The sequence below is a fragment of the Saimiri boliviensis genome, chromosome 5, assembly GCF_048565385.1.
Source record: "Saimiri boliviensis isolate mSaiBol1 chromosome 5, mSaiBol1.pri, whole genome shotgun sequence".
In the NCBI taxonomy this organism is placed as follows: Eukaryota; Metazoa; Chordata; class Mammalia; order Primates; family Cebidae; genus Saimiri; species Saimiri boliviensis.
Genome location: NC_133453.1, coordinates 43,912,470 through 43,934,400, shown reverse-complemented (window position 1 = coordinate 43,934,400; position 21,931 = coordinate 43,912,470). Strand labels below are relative to the sequence as shown.

The following is a 21,931-nucleotide window of genomic DNA, read 5'->3' as shown; positions in this document are numbered from 1 at the left end:
CACTATAACTGTGGATTTCTGTTTATCTTTTCATTTCTAACACTTTGATTCACATATATCACAGCTCTGTTGTTTGGTACATACACATTTAGAACACTCTCCTTGAGTGGGGCTCCAACCCTGACCTCCCTCCTGCGGCCCCAGCCCCAACTGGACTGCCTTTCTGCTCTGCTCAAGCTTGCCTAGTGGGTTTGTGACTAAGTGGGATGGAGGGAGGGAGAAAGGGAGGGCTGGAGGGAGGGAGGAAAAGGAAGAAAGGAGGGAGGGAGGAAAAGGAAGCAAGGAGGAAGGAGGGTAGGGGGAGGAAAGGAGGGAAGGAGGGAGGGCCAGATTAACTTATTTTTTGGTTGACTTTCTTTTTTTTTAAGATGGAGTTTCACTGTGTCACCCAGGCTGGAGTACAGTGGCATGATCTCGGCTTACTGTAACCTCCACCTCCCAGGTTCGAGCAATTCTCCTGCCTGAGCCTCCCTAGTAGCTGGGACTACAGCCATCTGCCACCATGCGTGGCTAATTTTTGTATTTTTAGTAGAGATGGGGTTTCACCATATTGGCCAGGCTGGTCTCAAACTCCTGACCTTGTGATCCACCTGCTTCAGCCCCCTAAAGTGCTAGGATTACAGGTGTGAGCCACTGCGCCAAGATGGTTGACTTTTAAACTTCCTTCTCTTTTTAAAAAAATCTTCCTTTTTCTGACACCACTGAGTCCTTAGAATTTTCCACATAAGAAGCAGTATTTCCTATTCCTTGAACCTCTTAGTGCTCACTATTCATCTGGAAGAAATTACAGAGAAATGCGTGTGTGCATATGTGTATGTGTGTATATAACGTTTAATTTGGTAGATGTCTTTATACCAGATTTTACATGTTAGTATAGGTTTTCATTGAAGAAGAAAATATGGAGGGGAGATTGCAATAAAATGAGCAGGTATTGGAAAGTAATCAAATTGAAAGAAAAGTCCAGTCCACAGAAAGCCAAATTTTCATTTCTTCCCTCACCTGCCATCTTCTATGAAATACTTTCCTAACAAACAGGATAATTGCCATATGCTTATAAACTAGCTTTGATGTGTTATCACTAAATAAAGCTTAGTCACTCACAGTGTATTTCACTTGTTCAACAATTTTGGGCACCTGATAAATGCTTGACATTATTAGAACCTAATGCCTTATAAGTTGATATTTAAAGTCACATGTGTTTAAAGGATAATAGTTTATTTTTCTTTAGAGCTAGCTGAGCATTAAATTTTTCCTGAAACAATGACTATCAGTGTGTGGCTATTTACTGAACCTGTGAGTCATGGGTATAATCAAATAATACATTTATTCTCTTTTTCCCTATACTAGGTCCAATCTCCTTTATGAGGTTACTTCTTTTCCTGCCACCTCGTGCAAAATCTCCAACAAATAATAACGAATTCTCTAGGTACTTTAGTTTAAAACATAACTTCATGTCAGCAATCAATACATCTGTTCCAGTGTGATAATCACAGACTCCTAACCTTGTTTAACTTCTTAAAGCTCCTTCTCGCCTTCCCCTAAAGACTGCAGTGGGTAAGGGGACATAGCTGACTTCTCTGTCCCCCAACCTAGGGCTTCTCCTCCTTCTCATCTGCCTCTGGTCCTCCAGGACTAAAGGGGATAGGGAAAGGAGGACACATTGGGAGCAGGAACAATGGTCTGACTGACACTTTTCTGGCAGTGAAGTCTTCTGACGAGTCAGGTATTTACAACTGTCCCTCTCTTAGATGCTAAATTAGGTTCTCTACCATCACTGGGGCCTCTCTCCTGCAGTTCCCTCTGCCTGAGTGAATGGACCTTCCTGCTGGTAACTTATATGTCCCTCTCCACACTAGGAATCCTGGGTCTCCCATCTCTTTCAGGCAGCCCTCTCAAGTGAGATCCAGGAGAACCACAGGCTAGCTCTGGCCCTTGGCTCATATTTGGGCATTGCGAAATATATATTTTGACCCATCATTGCTGACAGTGGAGTGATTCCTTAAACACAAGATTCATCTTATTTAGCTGCACGGCCAGCAAGCTCTGGTCAAAGCCATTCAGTCTTCAGATTTATCATATACCAGTCCTGCATGCTCCCTAAATTGTGTGGGACACAAATAAGATATCTAAGCAATCTCCTTGAAGCTTCCCTCCCTTGGGCTTGGGGTCAGGAGAAGGCACTCTGTCTCCTCCACTATGAGATAGAATTCACAGCAGAGCTAGTTCCAAAGAAGCCTTCTCTCTAATCTCTTAACTTCTTGTTCTTTCCAACTGTGACATTAGAAATGGGGAAGGCACCATGGGTTGATGCACCAGTATCTCACTTTGAAATGTGGATGCATGGCCCCAGTGTCCTAGGCCCTCAACTGGAGGCAAAACTGAAATGTTCTATTTTAATACATCATGTTGAACACTTCTTTCATCAGCTGCCAAATTCACTCATGGTAAAGACAACAAATTTTTTTCTGTCACATTACAAAAAAAAAATGGAACATCTTATAAAACATTGTCTATTCCATTGTTTTGAATATATATGGATTTACATCCAAATTCTAACTCAAAATTTGCAAACTTATATTCATATCTGAGAGGATGCCAGTGGTATCAAAATACCCATGCTCACCCCCACCCTCGCCCTTAATAAGAGTTCCTCATAAGATTTTATATTTCTCTCCAACTGAATTAAATAGAAGAAAACACAAGACCAGCATTGTTGACGTTTCCAGACAACACTGCCCCTTGCCAGGCTGCCTGCTGGGAGCTCAGGCACAACCCAAGTCCTTCTCTTAGCAGCACCTCTGGGAAGAGAAAACAGTCATCAGAGACTTGTTTGGGGCTGGGGTTCAAATTTACTGATTTTTCGTTTTCTTGTCCTCAGATGACCACTCAGTAGCTTTTTTTTTTTAACCTCTTTTCTGTACCTACATTCTTAGTCTTAAGAGGCTTAATGAGACACTGCTAATGTAAGTTAAGACACAGGGTCTTTTTCTGTTGCCCAGGCTGGACTGCAATGGTGCAATCATAGTTCACTGCAACCTCAAACTCCTGGGCTCAAACAGTCCTCCTGCCTCAGCCTCCTGGTAGCCAGGACTACACGTGCACATCATTATACCTGGCTAATTTTAAAAATGATTTTGTAGAGACAAGGTCTTGCTACGTTACCCAGGCTGGTCTTGAATTCCTGGACTCAAGCAATCCTCCCACCTTGACCTCCCAAAGTGCTGGGATTACAGGTGTAAGCCACTGCACCTGGTCATAAGTCTATCTTATACAGACATATATATTTATTTAAAGCCAGGTGGTAAGGGTTTTCTAAAGTCCTGTGATAAACACAAGAAACAACCTAAAACATTGAGTCATATTTGAAAGCAGCATAATTTTAGTGTTGAGTTGCCCAAGACATAGTTGTCTACTGTCTTTCTTTGGAGAATCCCAGAAGCTCCTAGAATATATAAGTAGGGGCGTTTGTCACCCCTACTCTTACAGTTAAAGTTCAAGTTCATTCCTATCATTGAACAGGAAAGAAGATTCAGAGAAGCAGCCAAATTCCAGGTGATTTGGCATAAAAAAATCAGCCTGAACGTAATCAGAGGCCTAGAGTTTTCAATCTCTCTAAATATCTGTAGGCAATGTATATAACTATATTGGCACACGTATTTTTCCATTTCAATAACAAAGCCTCAAAGATCTTTATGTTCGCAGACAAATCTTTAATATTGTGAAAGAAATATAATAAGCCAATATAAAGTCAAAAATTCCAAATAGGGGCATGATTCCCTGATTTTTCTTTTTTGAGCCAGTAAGAATATATTTCAGATAGAGGAAAAGGGAGGCCTGGAACTTTCCTTTGCCAATTCCCTTCCTCCACTCAAACATGCATTATACTCAGACACAAGAAGCTTTATTAGCCAAGTCTCCCCACTCTGTTTTGATATTTTGAGCCCAATTGAATATGACTGATCACAGCTCTCAGTACATGCTTGTGGGCAGTTTTTTGCTTGCCCACATAGTACAAACGCCTTTGATCAAGACCAGCTGAGAATACTGGCCTAAGTAGGTAGACTTGGCAGAATTCTCAACCTTGGCTATTTCTATCAAGGCTAAGGGTTCATACTACTTTTTAGAAGTTTTTTCTCATGGAACTAATTAAATATAAGTCTGTATAACAGAAGTAAACTATAACAGCTATAATAATTTCTGTTTCTTTTTGATTACAGCAAAACGGACTGAACACAAAGTAGTTTATAAATTCTATGATTATGATCACAGACTGGAGCCAAAAACTCTGAATGCCAAAGTAAATGCAGACCAAGCTGAATGTTCGAGCCAAAGAAAATATACATCAAATTTAATGATACATACTTAATAATATGCATAATCACAGTAATTGCTCAACTAGATGGGAGGAGGCACCAGACACATTTCATCAGCCTCACAAATCAGCTGGTCCAGATGGCCCCCTATCCTCTCAATCCTATTCCAGTGCTCAGAGGACAAAATCCCTGAACTGGTAGTGAAGGTCAGAGGACCACACATCCTCATTTACACTCTCTCTATTCCCTCCACAGGCCAGAAGCACAAGCTGGGTGGTGGAGTCAAAAAAAGATCTCCCTGCACAATTCCTGCTCAGAGGCTCAAATAAACTCTATTTGAGATTATTTGAGGCTCTATTTGGGGCTGTATGAAGAGCTACCAGATGTGTGTCTCATCAGCATAATTCTAGCACAAAGCACAGAGTGAGAGGCAATTTGTTAAAAGGATGATCCCTGGGAAAATGGGTGTTTGTGTTGGGAGATGAGGAAGAAGACTGGCATGGCAATGTGAAAGTCTTAGAAATTCACCTCCTAGTGCACACAAGTTAATTGGTTCACTTTCCTAACAAGCAAATCGGAGTGTTAAAGCCCATAAAGATATTAGATTCCTATGGAAAGAGGGAGAATATATGAGAAAAAAGCACCCCCCTCAAAACCCCACTTCTCCACGTAGTACTTGTTTCGGGATTTGTTTTAAAAATGTATTTTAGGTTCAGGGTACATGTATGGGTTTGCTATATGGGTAGATTTGTGTCATTAACATTTGTGTACAGATCATTTTGTTACCCAGGTACTAAGCCTAGTACCCAATAGTTATTTTTCTGATCCTCTCCCTCCTTCAACCCTCTACCCTCAAGTAGGCCCGTGTCTGTTGTACCCCTCTTTGTGTTCATGTGTTCTTATCATTTAGCTCCCAATTATAAGTCAGAATGTGGACTATTTGATTTCTTGCACCTGCATTTGTTTGCTAAGGATGATGTCCTCCAGCTCTATTCATGTTCCTACAAAGTACGTGATCTAGTCGTCTTTTATGGCTGCATAGTATTCCATGATATATATGTACCATCCTGTCTTTATCCAGTCTATTGATGGAAATTTAGGTTGATTCCATGTCTTTGCTATTGTGGATAATGCTGCAATGAACATACATATGCATGTATCTTTATGGTTAGAATGATTTATATTCCTTTGGGTATTCACTCAGTGGTGGGATTGCTGGGTTGAATGGTAGCTCTGCTTTTAGGTCTTTGAGGAACTGCCACAGTGCTTTCCACAATGGTTAAACTAATTTGCACTCCCACCATAAACATTCCTTTTTTTCCATAAGCTGGCCAGCATCTATTATTTTTGACTTTTTATTAATAGTCATTCTGACTGGTGTGAGATGGCACCTCACTGTGATTTTGATTTGCATTTCTCTAACGATCAGTGATGTTGAGCTTTTTTTCCATATACTTATGGCGACATATATGTTTTCTTTTGAAATTCACTTAATACTTGTATCAGGGACAGGCCCTATTCCCTCTCCTCTCCTTTCAGAACCCTTTTCTCCTGTCTTATCTCCTGTCCTAATCCATCCATGGTTAGGTGAGCCAGCAGTGGGAATAAGACACCTACAAAGGTCTGATTTGTGATTTCACTCCGAGGAGAAAGTACAGGATTGTTTTCAGGACTGTGTTTTGTTCTGATTGGGAGGGGACGGGGCATAAGAATGTCTGTAGCCTGCTTAAGATCTTTGCTTTGTATGAACTACACCCAAGAGGAATTTTGGGATGCATTCCAAAATAGGAATACGTAAAACTTTCCATCCAACTAAAATCATTCAGGAAAATGAGAGAACTTTCATCATCCCGTGTTACAAATGACTGACTGAGGTTTTTTTCCTGAAAGCAAATAATAGTAACACTTCTACCAATTTATATTGATAATCTACTCTATTCTATTGACAGTGTAAAATAAGATCAGTTAACACTTCTCCCAACTGCTTTTGAATGTCTTATAATTGTTAGGAATAGTCATCTCTTTGTAAATTGCATAGGGCAAATGTTGATCTAACCAAAGCAGGTAATTTCATCATCAAACAGAATCTGTGAAACCTTCTTATGGACAGAAAAACCTCTTACTTGAATAACAGAAATAACAGTATCGAAATGGTCTTCCTGAAAAAAATGAAGACATTGCATGCAATATGTTATTTCTAAAGAAAGAAGGTGTTTGGATAATTATCCTGAGTTTCTAGGCTATGAAGGATTAAAGATAACTCACAAAATTACTGTAAAACAGCACATATTATTAAGACTATATTAACAAACTGTATAATAAAAGTTTATTTTATTATGACAATTATGACATGGTTTTCATAGAGAAAACCAATTAAAGACAGCTGTGTCTTAAGTACATTTTGGAAGGCAGGCTCATAATACGTAGTTACAGTAGAAAGCCTTCACTCTGCCACTGATAACTACACACACAGACACACACATGCACACACATACAAACACACACACTTTGCCAGGAGCATTTCTTATATGGGATCTAAACACGAAGCCGTATTTCCTGATAGGTCTGTATCAACTTCCATGGCAATGCTGGAGTTAGGAGGCAGAAATGGTACTGCCTTATATCAATGGCTACCATGCTTTTTCTCTATTTAAAAGCCTTGGGTGGTGGTGGGGCTCTAACCTGCAATGGAAGGCAGCATGGTGTGATAGAATAAACACTTTTTGAGATCAGAATTCATGAAATCCTGATTCATGGCCCCACTTTTTACACAGACCAGAGGTATGACTCTGGAAAAAACAGTTAATAACTCCGTGATTTGGTCTGCTCATCTATAAGATAGAGGATTGCTTCTTGGCCATTTGAGATTCTACATCAAAATCCATATAATAGGAGGCCATGAAATCACTAGGCTTCCTACATCTTTTTATGGAACTGGGTAGTTTTAAAAAATATCCACAAATTCTTTCATACTCCTCTCTTTGACTGGATTGGGTGAAGTTTACTTTGCTTCTCTGCATTTTGTACCTGCCTCAATGAATAGATACTGCAGAGGTTACCCTGTGAGACTTTTGAGGGTAAATCATAAAGAGTGATATAGTCTTTATCTCTTCCTCTTTTCCACTCTCCCAGGGCAGATGCCTTTGGACCTCTGAGACACTATGTAAGATATCCAGCTACTCTGGAACTACTTCTAGAGAAAATCACATGGAAAAAAAACCACACACACATTGAGACAAAAAGAGAGAAGCTCAAGGAATGTCAGCTCCTTGAGACTTCCAGTCCAGATGATTGACATATGAGTGAAGAAACTTTTAAGATTATACCAGCCCTAGCTGATGTCTCACTGCAATTTCATAGGATATCTTTCACTACAACTTCTCACCTAAGCCACTCTGAACTCCTGATTCACAGAAACAGTGGAAGATAAAAAATAATTGTTATGGTAAGCCACTAACTTTCAGGGTGATTTGTTATGCAGTCACAATAACTGAAAGATAAACTATGATGAAATCAGAACTAGAGGACCAAAAAAAAAAAAAAAGGCAAAATGCTACCCACCCCCAAGATCAAAGAAATCTGTAGCACTCACAAGAACCTGGGGAAAGAAGATCTAGAAGTCTTCAAGAATGATGAGAGTACATACAAGTCACCAATAAATGCAATGAAAAACAACACTAGAAAAATTATTTTTATTTCCAAGTAGGGTAACCATTACGAAAATTTTCCTAAATTTGTAGTTAAAAGAAACAGAAATGAGACTGACCCTAAGTGGAACCAGTTAAGCCAGTAGCAAAGTCAAAGGGAAAGGGAAGAGCAGGGCACCCTTCAGTCATTTCTACATAGGCACCAACACCATTGCTCGCCAGCTTTCTACTTTATGACTTTCTCAACAGACTGTGTGGCTGATACAGGGCAAATCGATTCCCAATCACAACTCTGAATAACTCTGAAAAGCAGGACTTCTCCCTTTCAAAGGACAAAGAACAGAGTTGGAGTGCAGCCAGAAAGGGTGGGACCCATGATTTAACCTGAGAGAGTGAGTTTGGGATGCCCGTGTGTCCTGGTGAAGCTGAGCTAAGGGGGTGCTCAGGAGATGGCAGATGGTGGTTTGCTGGCAGGGGGCAGCCATGAAAACCAATTTTTTTTTCTTGGCCCACCCAGTGTTTTCCAAAGAGAAAATTTCACCTAAAAAGTCTAGATTTTAGTTTCTCTTAAAATGCTGAAGACCTAGCAACCCCAAGTATGCATTCCTGGTCTCAATCAGCAGGAGCTGACTGTCTCTCTCCTAAGACAGAACATGTGCTCTCTCTTTGCCACAATCCCCACCCCTCCCATTCGTTCTACACCGGAGTTCATTTCAGTCATTCACTTTATATTTCTGGTCCCTGTGGACACGTGAGTTTGTGTCTTGTGAGCTATACCAATGGAGGAGTTTCAACAGAGCCACCCAAACCCTCAGGTGGCTCTTGGTCACTATAGCTTTGGCAGTTTTGGTGATTTGGAAATTCCCATAAATTCTGCTATTATGCTCTTGCCAATTTCTTTCCCTAAATTACCAATATGGGACCAGGACAAACTCACTAATCAAATGATTAAATAAATCACTCTGAGAGCTAGTCTTAGATGTCAACTTGACTGGATTAGGGGAAGCCTAGACAGCTGGTTAAGTATTGTTTCTGGGTATGTCTGTGAAGGTGTTGCCAGAGGAGACTGACATTTGAGGTGGTGAACTGGGAGAGGAAGATCCACCCCCTTAATGTGGATGGGCAGTGTCCAATCACTGCCAGCAAGGCTAAAACGAAGCAGACAGAGGAAGAGGGATGAGCTTGCTAGCTGAGTCTTCTGGTTCTCTCTTTCTTCCCTTGCCGGATGCATGCTTCCTCTCCTCCTGCCCTGGGACATCAGACTCCAGGTTCTTCTGCCTTTGGACTCTGGGACTTACACCAGTGTCCTCCTGGTGGCCCTTGGGCCTTCATCCTCAGATGGAGGGCTGCACTGTCAGCTTCCCAGGATTTGAGGCTTTGGGACTTGGACTGAGCCACTACTGGCATCTCTCTTTCCCCAGCTTGCAGGTGGCCTATCCTGGGACTTTGCTTTGTAATCGTGTGAGCCAATTCTCTCTAATAAACTCTCTTTTATATATACATATATTCTGTTGGTTCTGTCCCTCTAGAGAACACTAACACAGTCATCTTACAACACTGTTATTGAATACTAGAGTGTGAAGTTTGCCTCTGGAAACACATGCTGAGCTTACGTGATGCATTCTAATTATGTTTAAAATATAGTGTCCTACACAGATCTAACATTCCCAGCCAAATTACAGTAAAGTGGAAAAGAGTCAATTATCAGTCAGTTCTCAGACTAGGAATGACAGAAATGGAAGAAAGAGATCTACATATCATAACATGTAACAATGTAGTCACTTACCACAGAATATCTTCAAGGTGATTTCTGCTGGTGACTTAATTAGGCAGGATGGCATTTGTTGAGACTGTAAGACCAGTATTTCCAGAGTGGGAAGTGTGTGTGTGTGTGTGTGTGTGTGTGTGTGTGAGAGAGAGAGAGAGAGAAAACAAAACAACTCACCAATTCCAGACATTGCCTGTGCCCATAGGCAGCAGCATAATGTACGCTATTATAACCTTCCTTGTCCCGGATAGATGGATTTGCATCATTTTGAAGCAGAAACTCTAGACATCTGTAAGTATAAAGATGAAGTGTTATTTTAGAAAACATCTCTGGACTGAAAAAGATAATTTATGTAAATCCTCCTATTATGAATGTTCCATGAAGTACTTAATGAGTTTGTTTCTTTAAAAATCCTATAGCAATGAAGTTTCATGTGTTAAAAATTGTGTGTGTGTGTTTTCTGTAGCTATCTTTATTTGAGCTTAATATAGCCATTCTAGAATCCAGAAAAAGCTTTAGGAAAAAGAAGGTAATTAAGATTTTTTTCCATCTCATCTTCAGGTAAAAATGTCTGTCATCAAGATTATTGAATAATAAGTTTTGGAACTCCCTGTCAACAAAGTCTCAGACATAATAAAGAAGTGGTCAGGCACCGTAACAGGGCAGCTTCAATAGGGAGAGATTGACTCTGAACCTCACCATAAAATCAACAGTTAAAAAATTAAAGTTAAAAAGAATAAGAAAATAAAATAATAGCCTAAACAATAAAAAAAAAATTAAAGGAATAGGTAAGCACTTTTAAAGAACAAAGAATTAATTTCATAGCCACATATGAATAAAGAGGCTTAAATTTCACCAATAAGAATATAGATCTGAAAAAAATGTTTAAAGCCTTTTCAGACAGAGTTGTAATTTTTCTCAAAAAGCCACAGTCTTTGCGGAATGCTTAGAGGAAGGAACATGGCTCCACTTTCACTGAAGAGCCCAAAACTCTGGTTCACAAGTACCCAGGGATGTAATGAGTTCTGTTCAGGACCTACTGCAAATGGTCCAGTCCTGCTGGGAAAGAGGGAGTCACCAGTCAGGAAGCGCTGCTTCACAGCAGCATCATTCCTGCGATAGTGGAACAAACATGTCCTTTATGAGGCCAAACCGATTCAATTTCATGCTCGAATCAAAATATTAAGATTTTAAATATCAACCCATACATTCAATAAAACCTTCCAATAGAAAATGTCTAGAGTTTACCCAAAAACTTTAAAATGGCATTTTCCTATCTTTTGGTATAAGGCAAAATGAAAAAAGTCAACTACACACAGGGACAATTAAAGCAGATACTTCAATTTCTAGAAAAACTGATGAAAGCCATATATTTTTTAAAAACCAAATACCCACATGACACATGATTTATCCATAAAATGCTTTATAGTAAATCAAACTATTCTTAGAGTCCAGCCATTATTCTCTCTTCGGTCATTTGCACCTTATAAGGAAGTTCTTTTTTATTCTGGTAATTAAATGTCCATGGAAGGGATCCCAGGTATGACTCACTGTAAACTGAATTTAGCCATTTATATAAAATCATTCAATAGAAATAACATGCTAGCGGACACACAGTCCCCAATTTCTAAATGGATTACATCCTAAAAATCAGTAGATAAATTGAATTTGTAATTTGGAAAATACTTGGAATTATTCCCAGAGAGTTATTTAACCCAGAATATAGTTGAATTATATATACAATCAATAGTAGTATTATAATAAAAGTAATGTAGAATTTGGATATTCACCACATTGTTTGTACAGGAAACATGAATTCTGTGTTTTAACTGAGAATACTTATTTTTTTCTCTCTCTCTCTTCCCAGGGCCTAGTAATTTTGGCAATTAAGATGCAAAGCTAACAGATGTCCATGAGGTCAGAGGCATATCTGGATACCAGGGAGTGGCCCCCCTTTTCATAGAAGAGCTCTCAGGCAGCTGGTTCCCCCTCATTGTCCTACCTTTCTTGTCCCCTCCCTCTCCATCAGCTTGTCTGGCTCAGGGCAAGCTTGCAGTTCACTGGAGAAGGGGGCATTTGCTGTGGTGGCTTAAAATGCTACAGTCTTTTAATACTGTTATTTTAAATTTGGGGATATTAAAGCAAAACTTCAGTCATTCTACTTTATTCACTGCTTCATTTCCTGTCCCCTTCCCAATTACCATCGAAGTTAGGTCCAACAACTGGCATTGGAGCCACACTCTCTAACTATACCTTTCTACAACAGTCTGGGCATGGGAGTAGCCCAGTGTAGGGTGGGAAGACCCTGGAGTAGACACAGGCATTCAGGCCCCAGAGAAACTGGCTCCTTTGACAATTGAGGAATAAATAAGTAACCACGATGTGCCTGCAGACTCATAGAGCACCATATCCACTGGGTTCCACAGGGGTGAGACACAAGCTGTGAGCACCAGTTCATTTGTTTGTTCGTTTACTCAACAGCTATTGAATATTGACTATGTGCTAGGCATTGCACTAAGCACTGTTAGCTTCTCACTATGACCTGTGGTGCAGAAAGGACTCTCAGAGGACAAAGCCACAGAGTCTCCCATGCATCTACAGCCCTGAGTGATGGCAGGCACTCCCACCCCTGCCACAGCAATGAGCTATGTCTCTGTCAGAAGCCAGGGAGAAGCAAGTGGGATGACGGGCCCCAGGAGCAGCTGTGTGCAGGAGCAGGAGGCTCTTCCTGAATTGATGTGTGTGTGGGTTGGGGGTGAGGGGAAAGCGCAAGTAGTTATTTCACACCAAAGTATGAAGACCTTTTAAAATAGAATCTGCTAAATAAATGTCCCCAGGTCATAAAAGCAGAACCTAAGGCTCCAAGAGGAGGCTTCATTTGTCTTCCTTGATACGTGATGCATAGCAGTCAGAAATGATATTTAGGACACCAGGTCCTAAAAACTGCTGACCAATCACAGGGGTGGCTGAAGCAAACCTTACAATTTTAGAACGTTCTTTGTGTGAAAATAGCAGAATTGAAGGCTATATTAAGAGTAGTTTCTTCTCCATTAAAGGTAAGCCCATATCATTTCCTCAAGATCCCAAGTGAAACCCCAAAATAGTAAGGCAGGCAACGTGGCAACTCAGAGAAGCAGGTGAAGCATTGGAGATGGCACCTTGTTCTTAAGCTGAGAAGAAACTTACAGTGTGGCTTCCTTTTCCTTCAGCTCTCTGGCTCTTTCAAGTTCTTCCGAATTTTCATGGGCATTTCCTAAGATAGTCTTACTTCTCAGCATAAAGGATAGAAAAAAAAGTCACAGTTAATTTTTTTAAATGGCAAAGCCGTTAATGGTTCTGGTGCAATTTATATCTCAATGATTTTTACCCCAACCCAAAAGAAATAAGCACCACTGATTTTCACTGAAGGTATATATGGTTCTCTCCAAAGCCATCCAGTAAATCTATTCTCTCCCAAGGATCCAACTGAGAATATGATTTCTTAAAACCTCCACTTTTTAAGTATCAGCAATTAAGGTAACAATCAAGTTGCCCACCCTTCTATAAACATCCTAAACTTCCCAAGTAAAGAAGTGACTTAGCTGAAACTTCTCTGACTCCTACTACATTCCCCACTGCCAGCTCAGCATCTCATTTGTCCATAAATGGGGTCATATTCACCCTTCATCTGACAGAACAATTCTTAATCATCCAGAATTCCTTTTCTAGCTCTTAGCAGATGAAGTATATTGTTTCCCCAACCTTTCCACCACCTGCAGTCTATTCCAAGTGAATTGTCTGGAGCTTGGCACATAGTAGATGCTCAATAAATGTTTGTTAAGCAATGTCTGTTAATAACCTATCAGAATACTACATCTGACATTATTATTTCTATTTATTATATAGCCATGAAGAGGAAACAAGCAGTATTTTTCAAACTATGGACCATAACACATTTTGAAACCCATTGTGAAATTGATTTAGTGGGTTGTAGTCAGCAAGATTTTTTTCTCTAATGAAATAGAGAAAATGTCAGAATGCATCACACATGGTAAAAGTAAATATGATTTTATGAAAACTATTTCCATTTTATATAGTATATAAACGATATATATGTAAATGTGCATATGGGGTCATGATTGTAAGATATTATTTCTCACTGGGTCACCATCTAAAAGCCATTGCTCTACAGGAGAAGCAGTTAGCACTGACCCAGAATCAATTCCACAGCACAAGACAGCAAATAATTCAATAGTTCTTCAAACAGGGTCACCAAAAAGTATTCTTATGAAGGAGGCCCTGCCTGAAGCTTCTAAGAACAGTTTCATCAACTGTGGGCATCTCACCCACCTTTTCCCCTTGAACTGGTTTGCTTATTTCTGTTTTCCATTCCTACCCCCTAGAATCCAAAAGTCCTGAGCAACCAACTTCCTCTCCTCTAGCTCCTGAAAGAGCATTCGTGCCCAGGTTTGGAGCAATGGTACCTAGTTTGCATGTACTGAAGGTATACTTAAGGACTGCTGGGATTCTGCATGGGTGGATGTTTTTGACATATGACATATAATATTAGCAAATGAAGCATTTAAGTGGTGATGATGAAAACTATGGTATATGTCAAAATAAATTACAACAGATTTTGAATGAACCATAAACCTGAGCTTGACAGCTCCACTTGGCATTCAACCCAAAGAAAAGAGAAGTAATTGAGCAGTGACATGTAATAATCAAACATAAAGTCACCAGAACAGGAAAGCCCAGGTTTGAAATGAAGCAAATCTAACTCTTTTGGGTTAGTCAAACACTTTTTCCATGAGGCGGTATGAAGAAAACTTAGCAGTCCTTCCCCATCACTCCCCAACCCTGTTCCCAGAGGAAGCATGAGTAAGGCTGTTTTTACTTTCTATCCATGTCTGATGCGGCAGCATAATGCAAAGCTGTGCGTCCCCAGTCATCTGTTTCATTAACGTTGGCCCCTGTGGTCACTAATGTCTCAATACAGTGGAAATGACAATTTGCAGCTGCATAGTGCAAAGGGGTCCTGAAAAACAAACAGCAATTTATTACTTCATTCAGTCTGGAAAACAGGCTCGTTGTTGGCACTACCACTGGCAGCAGTATTCCTAGGGGTGTGGAAAGCTTCTTTCAACTATACAAGTTAGGTATCCCTTATCTGAAATGCTTGGAACTAAAAGTGTTTTAGATGGTTGAGCGTCTTTTATTCAAAAATTCAAAATTCAAAATGTCCCAATGAGTATGTCCATTGAACATTATATGGCTGTGCCCAAAACGTTTCAGATTGTGCAGCATTTCAGAGTTTGGATTTTCAGATGAAGGGTGCTTAACCTGTATAAACTGGAAGTGAGGCTACAAAGACAGTGGTGTCACACAAGGCCATCTATCATGGATCTGTTCTTTCCCCTTCCTAGAGCCTATCCTAGTTCAGGTCTACGTTATTGCTTTTTTGGACCATTGCAAGCCCATCCTATTGGCTTCTTAGCTCTAATCAAGTGTCCATAATTTCTAGTTAGTCTGAATGAAGAATTTTTTAAGGTACAATACCCATGTATAACAATTGTGTTCTAAAATCTTTGGTTCTCTCTACTAACCAAGACTTGATTCCTCACCTTAGAACTGAAGACTTTCCAAAACTGGTCCCAATCTCCTTTGATAGGGTATTTCTCTCCCATAGATATACCCATTAGGATAATCAAACTGGATGATTTGAGGCTTTTTGGATTATGTCCACACTTCCCCCAGCCTTTGTCCGGGTTGGTTTACCCCTGGGAGTGCCGATTCATGAATCACTTCCACTCACTAAAACCCCACTCATCCTTCTTGTCCCAGGAGCTAGTTCTCCTTCTTTTGTCTGAGATGGCTTAGCTACTCTCTGGGTCTCTCTTGAGTTCTCATCACATATTGCTTTGATTTTAGCACTGGTGTATTGCCTCATCTTCCCCACTGAACTGTAAGGTCCCAGAGGATAAGGATGTTGGTTAATGAGAAGAACAATGCAGAATCCAAATCAGAATCAGAAGCCCTGGGCTCTGATGTGGGGAGATGTGCAAGCTGGCCCAAATCACATCCCCTCTCTGGGTCTGAACTTTTTCACCCTATTTCAGTAAGAACTTTTGAGCTGCTGTGTCCTTCTAGGTCTAAATTCTGTGTATATGTATAGGTATAAATCATTTAGTTTCTCTCTCACTAGTTGATTTTCCTCCTTATTAGTTCAAAAAAAGATGTTCAAATATTTTACCTATTGAATTGCATATGTTTTAACTAGACTGAAAATTATCAAGTAAACCTCATGACAGAGTCCAAAGGTAAAGCTTCTAAGGTCCTTCTGGGTATAAAATTCTGTGTACATGTATAAATGATATAGTTTCTTTGGGTTCAGCTTTCTCATCTATCAAAAGGGATAACAGCATCCCTACATATCTCATAGAGCAGGCGTTCCCAAACTTTTCACACAGGGGGCCAGTTCACTGTCCCTCAGACCCTTGGAGGGCCGCCACATACTGTGCTCCTCTCACTGACCACCAATGAAAGAGGTGCCCCTTCCTGAAGTGCAGCAGGGGGCTGGACAAATGGCCTCAGGGGGTCGCATGCGACCCGCGGGCCGTAGTTTGGGGACGCCTGTCATAGAGTTAGTATCAGAAAACACAAGGACCCTGTAAAGGGCAAAACTACAGAAATATTAAGTAAATTTGCTGTACATTACTTATTTTTAGCTCTCAATTATTTAACAGTTTTTCCGATATGACTAGCCAATAGTCAAAGAATAAACAAATGATCAGTTTTCAAGAATAACTAATTCATATTTTATAGTCAATTTATTGGCTCTCTCACTAGTTGATTTTTCTCCCCTTTAGTTCAAAAAAGAAAATTTTAAATATTTTACATATTGGATTGTATATGTTTTAATTAGACTGAAAATTACTAGGTAAGAACCTCATGACAGGGCCCAAAGATAAAGAGAAAATGAGTCAGTTCTTGTCCTGAGGAGGTTCACAGTCAGGTGGGGATGTGAGAGGAGTACGAACCAGAGCAACTGCATCTTGAATAAGGGCTAGGTAAAATGAGGCTGAGACCTACTGGGCTGTATTCCCAGATGGTTAGGCATTCTAAGTCACAAGATAAGACAGGAGGTCAGCACAAGGTACAGGTTATAAAGATCTTGCTGATGAAACAGGTTGCAGTAAAGAAGCCAGCAAACCTCACCAAAACCAAAATGGCACAGGAGTGACCTCTGGTTTTCCTTGCTGCTACACTCCCACCAGTACCATGGCAACATTGGGAAGTTACCTTACATGTTCTAAATAGGGGACGCATGAGTAATCCACCCCTTGTTTAGCATATAATCAAGAAATAACTATAAAAATGGGCCGCAGTAGCCCTGGGGTTGCTCTGTCTATGGAGTAGCCATTCTTTTATTTATTTTCTTAATAAACTTGCTTTCACTTTATGGACTCACTCTGAATTCTTTCTTGTACAAGATCCAAGAACCCTCTCTTGGGGTCTGGGTGGGAACCCCTTTCCCATAACAAGGAGAGAGACAAGGAGTCACAGTCCACAAGAACAGTCTGAGGTACTCTGCAGTCACAGAGGTTTAGGGTGCTGGAGAGCAGAGATGAGAGGCATGCCCATCAGAACACAGGGAGGTGTCACTGACATGAATCTAAAAGGGTGGGTAGGAGCTGCCTTAGGTTGGTAAGAGAAGAACTTTGTGGCAACTTCAAAGAAGGAGGGTACATGCAGAGAGGAAGGATAAAGAGGTGCAATGGGGGAAAAATTATATATATTCATGAAAAAATATATATCCACAAGCCAGCTGGCATCATGGCATTATTTGCTTACGTAAAGGACTACTAAGGTAAGAAGAGTTTTATGACCCATTGGTGGTGTGTGTGCTTAATGTTTTAAATGTGTGACTTAATCTTTTAAACATGTCTGAAAATTCATCCCAAGATGAAATGTTCAATACATGTAATAAAATGCTCTAGATCTTAGGACTAGGACTTATGTGTTCTACTCTGCTAGAAACAGAATTTTCTAAACTATATCCATGCAGGAATTTTGTTTTGTCTTTTAACTGAAAAAAAGACAACTGTCAATTCTAAACAGGAGCAGTGAGTAGAGATGCTTTCTTTGTGGCTTATTTGCTTTGCGGGCAATCTCCATGAGAAGAAACTTCTTCCGAGAAGGATGGAATCCCCCCAGCTAACTTCCCAGTTTACCATTTCAACATAACTTGATTACTAGATAGACCACTCCTAGTTCCTTTTATTTAGGCACTTGAAGCAGAACTCTGATTACATACCTCCCACACTTGTCCTTTTTATGAAAATCTGCTCCGCTGCTCTGCAAGAGTTTTATACATTCCACATTACTAGAAAGACAGGGAAAACATCATTAAGACAGAAGAGATCAATTACTGGCCTATCTTCAGCAAAAGCCATTTTCTGCAGAGTGCAGGACCAGATGAAAAGATAGCTTCCAGTCTAAATTCCGCTAATAAAAACCTGAACATATTAGAGTAATGACATATTGTAAGGATCTAAAGTTTCTATGATTCCTTTTTCAAAGCTAATAAATCAATAGATTAAAGAACTTGGTGGAACATTTTCAATTCCATGACTAAGAAATTTAATGATTATTATATGATTAAACCCTCCAGTGATGGTTTCATCGTTTATCCTGAAATTCTTTTTCAAAACCATCAAGAGTTGATGAAACAACCACTTAAACCTATAATAATTCCATGTCCCTTTAAACAATGAGCCAGAGTGGATGGGCGTTACCTGCTATCACAGCAGAATGAATTCACCGTGATAACCACTTTCAACCGAGACACTCCTTAATGGAAAATAAAGCAACTGCATTTCCCTGTCTTTGTAATTTAGGCAAATAAATGTGCAGAACCAAAGCTGAAAATGATGTCATGGTGCACAGTGATCTTCCATCACTTCTTTTTCATTCACAGAAGCAATAAATCATATTTAATAGAAAAGGACCCAGCAAGGTGATTTTTCCTATTAAAGGGCATGTAGTAAATAGCAATTCTAATAGAAATTTCAGACATGAATCTGGAATTGTGTGTTGCCACTTTCTGTACAGGTCTGATATTTTTTAAATAGGGGCATAAAAAAGAGACAATTATCCATTATTGTTCTACACTTGGGATGATAGAAGTGGCCTGGAATTATTACTATAATTTAACTATGAAAAGTTATCTCAATGATAAACCTGAGCAGGGCTCTCTTCACCCCAAATCCACCCTTTATAGCCACCTTCTCAGAAAACTAGCTCTTTCAATCATAACGTATAAGAACTTTTTAAGATAAGTATGTGTTGGTGTAGCATGCCAGCTGAATGGTGTAGCATTCCGCTGATCTTACTGAATGATGCCAAAGGATCAAAGGCAGTGGTTAAACCTGCCTTTGGTTTACCTTGATGAAGCCAACTTGTGTGGCTCATAAAGCTCATACAATTTGGGAGCTTAGGTAGGAGTAATTGGGCTTTAAAATTACATATATATATATATATGAATACAAATCTAGTAATAAGAATTCAGAAGAAACTCATGTAAATAAGGAGCCCTAAAATGTCACCATTTATCCACCTCTGATAAATAGGTAATGCCTTTGGTAATATAAAAATGACAAATGGAGAAGCATTGCTGTTCCTTAAGGACCAGGAAATTGATTAAGAACCAACACCTTCCCCAAACAACGTCATCCAAGAGATGCCATGTTTGGTCAATGTGTGGTCACATAGATCAATAATATATTGATCAGAGCTTCAAAGAAAGTCGCTGATGAAAAAATTCTCCTTACAACCTTAAAAAAAAGTAAGGGTTAAATCACTGCTTGCCTGTCTTTTGGGTTTTCTTGACCTATGTTCACATTTAATCCCTAAAAGACTAAAAATCAGATTTGAAACAAGAAAAAAATGAAGTTAAATTAATTCAATCTTTGATTTTCTTGATCATCACCCACATACCAGCAACAAAAGAGGAAAAACCTAGAAAGAAATTTCAAATTATTTTCTTTTGGTGTAGGGGGGAACAGATATGTATTCTATAGCCTGAAAACTATAATTTAAAGGAAGAAAGCAAAAGAAAAACTATCTGCTATTTGAGATGGGCCAATAATTTTTCTTTGGTGAAACAAAATGCAAGCAATACAGAAATATAACAGTGATATTTGATAACTGGTAGAAATGATTCTTTCTTATTTTACTAAGGAAATTGCCTTTGATTCAAGACAGCTTAGGTCAATAAAGATGAATTTATAATTAAGTCATAAAATAACTAGAATTGCTAACTACTCACCCTCCTGCAGCAGCAGCATGAAGGCACGTTCTTCCAAATTTATCTGGGGTGTCTATTTCAAAGCCTGCAGACAGCACGTGCTCATTACTAAACAAGGATACTATGCTATACTTTTGTCCTAGTTAAACCACAAGAAACATTGCAGAGACAGAAAAATCAGTTAGTAGAAAAACCAGAATGCAAGCAATTGTAGTCAGAAAGAGGTTGTCATGGAAACGAATGGTAACTGCTCAAGCTTGGCAATTTTATAGGAAGAACCGTGAAGTCAAGAAGGATTTATTTTCACATTCAGCCCTGGGTGAACCACAGCCCCATTTTTTAATCCCAGGATAGAAATTTATGAAACCAATTTGAGATAAGTAGGGCAATAGACAGGCAGATAGAACTCACAGACAAAACATGGAGGCAAAGGAATAATCTTAGCATGCTGGAATAGATATTTTCTTATGTGTATTTCAACCTTTCAGTTGGTTTAAGAGTTAGGAAACATGCTTGCGTGCAGGGATTATTTTTTAAACATGCAACAGCAGTGAAAGCAGAATCAGCCATAGGTAAAGTACTTAAAGGAAAAAAACGCCTCTGGGATATCTGCTGAATTAATTCATAAACAATCTTTGCCTTGCAGACCTCTACCACTTTTGAAAGCCCAGGAATTTCTTAATATATGGCAGTTGGCAGAGGTGGTGATAAGAAAGCCTAGCAAAGCTCCAAACCAGAAACAATCTCTTGGCTCCAAAGAGTCTCATATTTAAAAAATGGAAATTAAACCTAGTTGGAAGAAATCAGCCATAGTGATTTTTCAATGCCCAGGGAGTGGGAGTAACATGACATTTTCTACCACCAGATGTAGGGTATTTGGCCTTTTTTCTTTTGTTGAAAAATATTAAATGCTAAGCCATCATTTTAAGTCTCAAAGACTTTTCCTTCTTCTGTGATGTAACCTTTCTATAAGCTCTGGCCATCTCTGCCTCTTTTCACCCTGGAATGCCCAAGCTTTAACTTGAAAAACAGACAAGACTCTCATTCTGGGACAGGAATAGTGACATTCAAACAGCTTTAACACCAAGGATTGCTGGGAGCTGTCACATGCAGTTAGCTGAGGAACACAACTCATCCTGCTAAGTCAGGTAATGACATGAAGCCACTCACTCTGACCAGACATTTGAAGCCATTCATTGACTCATGTACAGGACACATTAAGCCTCATCTCTGCTAACAGATTTACTTACCCGATGATAACAACTTTCTGCAGCAGTCAGAGTGAGCATTTAGGGCAGCTAAATGTAAAGGGAACATGCTATGGATTCCACACCTGAGGAGTAAGAAAACAGAGCATCTCACGGCAACAGATCTCAATATACATGCAGAAGGACAATTACCTTTCTAGATTCTCTGATGAAAATTAACAATGCTTTGTGTAGGGAGTCTTCGCTAAAATAATTTGGTAATTCTTCCATTCAATAAATAATTATGCAATCAATTTCTACTTTAAAATAATAAATGTCTGAATCAGAACCAGATTACAAGTCCATTACCATAGGAATGTATATTTTAAGAAAATCTGTTTCACATAAACCGTGACTCTTTAAATTTAAAATTAATTTCCCTCTCATTTTCTTTCAGCTTGGTGATTATATGTCTCATTCCCCCATTCATCTATTCAACAGTTTCTAAGTATCATAGACTATGCTAAGGGCTGAAGATAACAATACTGAGCAAGACAAACTCTCAATTTTGAAAGGCAATCTGTTTTCTTTTCTTTTTCTTTGTACTTTTTTTTTTTTTTTGAGACAGAGTCTCACCCTGTCACCCAAGCTGGAGGGCAGTGGTGCTGATACAGTGATAGAGGCAGGTGACAGAGAAATTCTAGGCAGAAAAGGGCAGGTCCCCAATA

General features: G+C 39.5%; 1 protein-coding gene across 8 annotated transcripts in view; it reads right to left on the bottom strand.

The window, feature by feature from the left end:
• ANKRD44 (ankyrin repeat domain 44) overlaps positions 1-21,931 on the bottom strand; it is a 343,966-nt gene that overhangs the window by 81,470 nt on the left and 240,565 nt on the right. For 6 of the 8 annotated variants that reach the window (XM_039469990.2, XM_039469992.2, XM_039469994.2 and 3 more), the window contains exons 11-16: positions 21,267-21,349; positions 20,038-20,155; positions 18,025-18,093; positions 14,605-14,745; positions 12,915-12,995; positions 9,906-10,017 (exon numbers count right to left, since the gene is read on the bottom strand). In XM_039469990.2, coding sequence (XP_039325924.1) covers positions 9,906-10,017; positions 12,915-12,995; positions 14,605-14,745; positions 18,025-18,093; positions 20,038-20,155; positions 21,267-21,349 — 604 coding nt within the window. The remainder of the gene's footprint in view (positions 1-9,905; positions 10,018-12,914; positions 12,996-14,604; positions 14,746-18,024; positions 18,094-20,037; positions 20,156-21,266; positions 21,350-21,931) is intronic. The other 2 variants (XM_039469991.2, XM_039469993.2) reach the window with 1 other exon arrangement.